Below are 7,080 nucleotides of genomic sequence, written 5' to 3'. Positions count from 1 at the left end.
GCATGACTCCCAGAGTCATGAGTCCTGCTGCAAGACTATGCTGGTGAGGACCAGTAGCAATTTACCCAACCCACACAGACCCACCCACTCCAATCCTGAAGATGGAGACAGCATGTTACTCTAAAACACTGGCATCCAACTACAGTGGTGTCACATTCCAGGGCCGGAATATTAACATCTTATTAAAGAGCAATAAATGGCAACAGTGACCAGAATAAAAAAAGTCCAAATTGACAATGGCTAATCTGAACACTGCGTGAGATGAGGAAAACGTTGAGGTAGATAACAGTTTTAACAAAGGAGCTGGAGCACAAGCCAATGAGATGGCAAGATGGAATTTCATTACTATAACCAAGGTTTGTGAACAAAAATTAATTAAAAATGTTACGGCATGCCAGCTGGTTGAGAAACAGTGTTGTGTTACCGTAATACCCTGACAGCTACATATGGCACACCAACATCTTCATGAATCCTGCAGTTCACTACATTTTCAGAACTACCACTCTCTGTTCAATGAAACTGAAACGTGCCAATATCCGGCTACGTTAACTTTAAACCTGAGAAGTACTGAACTTGAACTAGCCATAACAGCAAATCCTCTAGGTCAGTGGTTCTCAACCATTGTGAGACTGCAGCCTGGTAAATTCTTTTTTATAAGATCACGGTCCGGTATAATCAACGCCAGGGCCCAGCACCAGGCCGCAACCAAGCGGCGGAGATACACTGCTCTAGGTCACGAGATTTATGCTCTTCAAGGGAACACTGCTGGGTACTAACGCCCTCATTCAACAGTGCCTTTCTATAATGGACAAAGCCCAAAAATTACAAAAATATATCTAGACATGTATTCTAATGTAAGCCACCTTGTCGTCCTGCTGTATCACAGAACTAAAAATACTTGTCACTTCTAAACAGAGTCCTTGGTTCAGTCTCAGGTGGTTGTGTCTGGATTTGTGGCAGACAAAGTAGCACTAGGATGAGTCTCTGTCTGTGCATGTTGGCCCTTCCACACAAATTCTTCAGACTCATTTATCATCACACATGAGGAGTGCCAGCCAGCATGTCATAACAACCTCAGTCCTCTGCTGGAGCTTCACTTATTTTTGCATCATACCATTACAACGATATTTAATTGCTAAATACGAAAATCAATCAAATACAACACTCATGGATCTATAATTTCACTTGGCCTGACATGTTTTTATCCTAAAACCATTACCAAGGACACATGTCCAACAGTTACATAAACTATCAAGACTTTCTATCATGTAATAAAATAACAATAATAATGACAATGCCACATGAGTTTTTAACTACAGAAACTAAAACACTGCACATAGTTTATTAATATATATGAAATATAAAAATTGTACAAATTATATTACATACGGATTGATGATAAAGCATGTGACTACACTTTACAATTCACTATTACATACACACACACACACGTGCACAAACACTAGTGTCCACAGTCATGTTTTCATTAGCTGTTGCTCCATAGCAGCTTCCAATGGACACTCCCCTTCCTCGGGGTTCCCAAACTATTTCCAGCTGACTGAATGACTAACTCAGTCACTCACCACTCAATTGAACTGACTTCACTTCACTGTCTTCTTTATAACATCTTGGCAGAGGCTGCACAGAAAACACTGTTCCTCTGTTGCTGCCTCCAATTGCTGCCATGGACACACACTTCTTTGCAAAGCCGTTACTTAGTAATGGCTGTTGTATATTTGCTTATCTTGTAGCCAGTGAACAGCAACAGGTCTACACGCCACAAAATTTTAACTGTACTAGATGTTTATTTTAATATAAAATATACTACTACATATTTTCAAATAGATGATTATTTAAACAATAATTCAAAACCAATATACCTATGCATTGTAAAAGTATGATAATTTATGTAATCATATATCACATACCCTAGATAATGATCCTAGGACCTAAATATGTCAAGCTGGGTGAAAATATAAATGCATGAGTGTTGTACTTGAATGGTTATTACATTAATGAACTAAGCCGCAGTAGATCTCAACACAGCAAACGGTACTCTAAAGGCTCATCCCTCACATTTACGTTCTTGAGTACACACAAGCATGCATGCACGCACACACACACACTTGGTCTGGTCTTTGAGATGTGTAGGCTCCCTAACTGATAGATCAGACCCTATTACAATTATTTTAAATAAAAAGGGGGTGTGAAAACCAAGTAGACTGATGATAACATGTCCCATAGCGCAGAAAACTGCAATAACAGAAATACTGATATAAGCCAGTTGACAATGTACAAGATGTTGGTGCAACCTGCAGCACAAATCACTACTTTGCATTCCGATTTGAACGCATCAGAATCACTACTGTCCCATTTTTTTGCAGGCTTCACTGAGTCGAGACTCATTATGACCACCTTCAACAGCTGGTACCTGTGCTAAAATAATTTGCTGTTTACATAAATACTATGTTAACATTATAAACATATAATGCAATAATTAAAAGTGCAGCTAAAATGTGTCTGATTAATTCTCCACATGTCACAGACAAATGTAGCTATTCCTGCTGCTTGATGTCTAGATAAACTTGTGGATTATGCTGAACATTAAAAAACAACTGACAAAAACAGCATTTAGTTCTTACTTCCTTTTTCGTAAAATTACGCAAATAGGCGTAAAAACATTGGACACTGTTGGACAATTGTTAATTCATTTTCTTTGATATGAACCTACATTTCATAAACAGCAAACATTTGAACACACAGATAAAGGGAGAGATCACAATTAGGGACTTGTCTCAAGTATTTCTCCACACGATTACAGAGAACAACACTGTTCAGCCACACATCTTCATTGGTAAGAAATCTGTCGGAACATGGAGCTGATTTCTTCTATAGTCTTGTTCTTCGTCTCAGGAACCTTCTTGTACACAAACAGGACAAACAAGGCCAGCAGGATGGTGAATATGATGAATACATTTCCACCCAAAGCTTCCTGCAATGGTAGAAAAGTATATTCAATTTGCAGTGCATGTAGATGCATGTCTGTATGTTTACTTACTGAAGTTAGGGCTACAGCTGACAAAGATAATGAACAATAGGCACAATGGCTCAGGGTATGATCAAATGGCAGGAACTGACCTGCAGTGGCAAGAAGCCAATGCCAACAATGAAGTTAGCAGTCCAGTTGATGGCCACGGCAAGACTCGTTGCTGCCCCTCGTGCTGACTGGTTGAACAACTCCGACACCAGGAACCAAGGGATGGAGCCGGGTCCAATTGCAAACATTACAACAAAGAGGATGACGAGCAGAATGCTGATGTACGATACCCACAAAGCAGCATTCTGGAACACAAAGTGGCTCGCATCAGTCTGCAGCAACCTCCACAAGTCCGTCACAGTTCTCCTTATTCAGGTCCACTGTCCCATGACAAAAGCGAATATCTGTGTTTACTTTTTACATTTATTGGCATGGAATGGTTGAGTACCTGCACATAGGCGAGACAGATGGTGAGCAGAATAGTGGTGCAGCACATGCCAGCGAACCCAATGAGTAGCAGGGTCTTGCGACCAGCCTTCTCCACAATGACCATCGAGACAAGAGTCATAAACACATTCACTGCACCCATTCCCAATGTAGCATACTGTGCACTCTTGTCATCCAGCTGCGCCATCCGGAAGATCTTCGTTGAGAAGAACATGACCTGGAAGCAGATAAAGATGTCATTAAGTGGCAGCTGACAGCTGTCAGTCAGTTAACAGTGACAAATGTCATTTCATGCTGAAAGAGATGGGGACAAGTATGTAAGAGTGACGCTGCCCAATGTCCTGTACACCGTTAGTTAACTCAGGAACACACATCACTACGGTACAGGAGGAACACTGCCCCAGATCAACAATTACACAGAGTGCAGTTGAGGATTTCTCCTATCAATTCCCTCAATATTTTTTGTTTGCCTACCTAAGCTCAAGTGGTTAATTACGACATTCTTTTTCATGAAATGCATCAACACTGATGACTAGCATGGCATCCAAGACATTCTGAAGTTCACTCTTATGACATGCCAGTATTTTGTCTTATCATCAACAGATGGCACCCACATACACTTCTGTGTCCATATTTAACCACAGACTGCATTTAATTTATCAACATACACCAAATGTAATCAACAAATACTGCAACATGTCTTTAAAGTAGTGTTCAAGGGGTTTATCAATCAAGGCACAATTATAGCGTAAAGCACAACAGATCACTGTAGGTCGCGCTGCAAAGGGCCGAGAAGGCCAACCCCTTATACATCCATTATACATCTTATATATTCAATTATACCAAGATCATAGAAGAGGAGACAAGTTCAGACACTTACAGCATTAATTCCGGACAGCTGCTGGGCCACCATAACCATCATGGCAATGATCAGCGGGATGCGGAGAGTGGCATTGACAAACATCTCCTTGAGGGTGACCTTGGGGACAAGTTTCATTGCCTCATACTCATTGCGCATGTCGTCCATCTCATCATGCACCTCGATACTACCTCGCAGCCAGGTCAGTGCTGGAATGGCAGGACAGAGCAACTGCTAGTCACTCATCTCATTAAACATTCGTAACGTAGCCCAACAGAAGTTCAACCCATTTTAATATTTAAAATGTTCATCACATTGCCACACTCAGAATGTAAGGAAACCTTCAGTTTGAAGTGAAGGCATCATAACAGCCTGTGTCTAATGTATCACCACAACATTCAACTGAACTGTAAGACACTGTATTCAGACTGCAGTCTTCAGGAATGAGGCACCATGCAGTCTGCAGACAGTCTTGCCCACATCTACATGATCTCAAGATGGTGGCAGTTTGATCCTTTAAAATGTTGGAAATTACCTATGAAACTCCATAGTGCTACATGCCAGAAGCCCGTGACTTAAACACACATATAACTTCACCTAATGTGCGGTTTGGCATACCCCGATACTTCCCCCCAAATTTTGCTTGGAGAACGACACCCCTGCTTCTACTCAAGTACTACAATTACAGTTCAGATTCAGCATCTGAAATTCTGCGGGTGACAGAGAACCAGTCAGTCAGGAAGCGTCCCATAAGCACCCACACTACTGTTCTCACATTCACTCTGAGGTTTCACAGCCATACCTCTCTGTGCCTCCATTTCTTGCCCCTTGCTAAGCAGCAAGTACTTTGGTGACTCTGGGCAGATGGGTAAAGTGGCCAACTGGAAGATCCCGGGAACCACTGTGATTGCCAGGAGAATAGGCCAGGAGTCCTCTGTGCCCAAGATTGATTCCAGCCCGAGAATCTGTGATACTAGGATGGAAATGGTGATGACTAGCTGGTAAACAGTACCAACCTGTAACAGGTACACCATTTTCCATAACCTCACCTTCAAAACATCTCTATACATATAAGAAAACCTTCTAGGCCGCCCAAACACATATTTGATTCCAAGTTAAAATTCATCTGTGGCATAGTATTTCATACTTAAATTTTGCAAAAGAAGAAAAGCCTAGGTGTTAGGTTATGTGACACATGCCACTGTGGAGGATCATACCAGGGTCTCTTATTGTCTGGCTCGCTCTTATGCAATAAACACCTGTTTATGGCTGAGGTCTTCTGGAATATGATGCTGTGTACTTTTGTGGAGAGAAATCTTGTGTATTGTAAGGTAATCATTCACAACTCAGATGGTCTGAGCCTTAACATTTACAATCATGAGAATCTCAGACCTTACAGCTGTCTCATTATACACATGAACTATCTCTTACTGCAACATTTTGAAGTTCCACAAATTTTCTATAAGTCTTACAGTGGTGGTGAAAACATAACATGTCTGAATTAGAAAAAACTCATTTCTACATAACATCCTGCACTTGATAGTGAATAACTTTGCTGCAGGCTATAATACAACTTGTGTGTGGAGCCGTGAGTGTGACATGAATGCAAGGTGAAACTTACCGCCCCTCTCAAGTGCACCGGTGATATCTCTGCAAGGTACATGGGTGCCAAGCCAGCATTCAATCCGGAATTGATACCAATGAAGAATCGGCCAATGATGATCATCTCAAAAGAGCCTGCTGCTTTTGAGGCACCTGCAAAAAAACTGCATGATCTTAACTAGCCCAACCATGAGCATGGACTATGGGTGCTACAGAGAAAGAACACTTTGTTTTGTGTCATTCGTGATTGAAGACTGCGTACCTTCAAATATGGCAGCAAGCGCAACCAGCACATTGTTTAGCAAGAGGCCACCCTTCCTGCCAAACCGCTCTGCCACAATACCAGTGATGGCACCTCCTATCATACCCCCTACACAGAAGATGGCTACAGCAATGGACCAGATGATTGTCACTTTGGACTGGTCCACAACTTGGCCTGTCCTGTTCTGCTCTGTCTCTGTAATCCATTCCTCTATCAGCTGGAACAGATATGAGGCACGATTACAGTTCACATGAGGTTACACAACTCAACATTCATATACACTAATTTGTCACTGGATTAAGGAAAAACAGAAATTAAAAAAAGGAATCTTCTGGTATAAGAAAACTCATCTAAACTGAACACTTTTATAAGAAGGAGACTAGAAGAAAAGCAACAAAATTAGAACGTGATATGTCCCAGGATTACTTGCATCTAGTGGAGCTTTGCTTCTGCTCCTCCATTCATTTTCATGGCGTGGCATGTACGTACAGGAGCAACATAAACTTGGAGTAAAGAGGGAACATACTGGGGAACACAGGATGCAGGAAACAGAAGAAAGATGAGCAGGCAGGAAAACTAGCACAGCATGTCCCCCATAGGAATATGGTAGCACATGTCACAGTGACTTGTCATTATCTGTTGCTCAGGAAACCGGCTGCATATCCGGAAACTTTCCGATGGGCAGCGTAATGTTCAATGTCAACATGGCATGATGACGCATGTCATTTCCATTTGACCTCTTCCTGGGGAAGCCAAATATGTCTCCTCTAAGTGGGAGAATTTTTTAGTGACCCCAGCCTGACAGAATTACAGGCCCATATGCACAGCGCTCAGCATATCACACGACACATCTCGAAGGGCATTTGAAGACAC

At 41.7% G+C, this 7,080-nt stretch overlaps 1 protein-coding gene across 10 annotated transcripts in view; it reads right to left on the bottom strand.

Moving 5' to 3' along the window:
* Positions 1 to 873: 873 nt before the first annotated feature.
* The window catches only part of LOC111863225 (solute carrier family 2, facilitated glucose transporter member 1), a 53,793-nt gene continuing 47,586 nt past the window's right edge, over positions 874 to 7,080 (bottom strand). For all 10 annotated transcript variants that reach the window (XM_023849340.2, XM_023849348.2, XM_023849357.2 and 7 more), the window contains 7 exons: positions 6,208 to 6,424; positions 5,965 to 6,098; positions 5,146 to 5,359; positions 4,365 to 4,552; positions 3,486 to 3,701; positions 3,139 to 3,342; positions 874 to 2,992 (listed from right to left, as the gene is read on the bottom strand). In XM_023849340.2, coding sequence (XP_023705108.1) covers positions 2,849 to 2,992; positions 3,139 to 3,342; positions 3,486 to 3,701; positions 4,365 to 4,552; positions 5,146 to 5,359; positions 5,965 to 6,098; positions 6,208 to 6,424 — 1,317 coding nt within the window. In that variant the 3' untranslated portion in view covers positions 874 to 2,848. The remainder of the gene's footprint in view (positions 2,993 to 3,138; positions 3,343 to 3,485; positions 3,702 to 4,364; positions 4,553 to 5,145; positions 5,360 to 5,964; positions 6,099 to 6,207; positions 6,425 to 7,080) is intronic.

This window comes from Cryptotermes secundus, unplaced genomic scaffold (genome assembly GCF_002891405.2).
Source record: "Cryptotermes secundus unplaced genomic scaffold, Csec_1.0 scaffold1274, whole genome shotgun sequence".
Taxonomy (NCBI): domain Eukaryota; kingdom Metazoa; phylum Arthropoda; class Insecta; order Blattodea; family Kalotermitidae; genus Cryptotermes; species Cryptotermes secundus.
The sequence above is the reverse complement of the archived record's forward strand: the minus strand, read 5'-3'. Positions and strand labels throughout refer to the sequence as shown.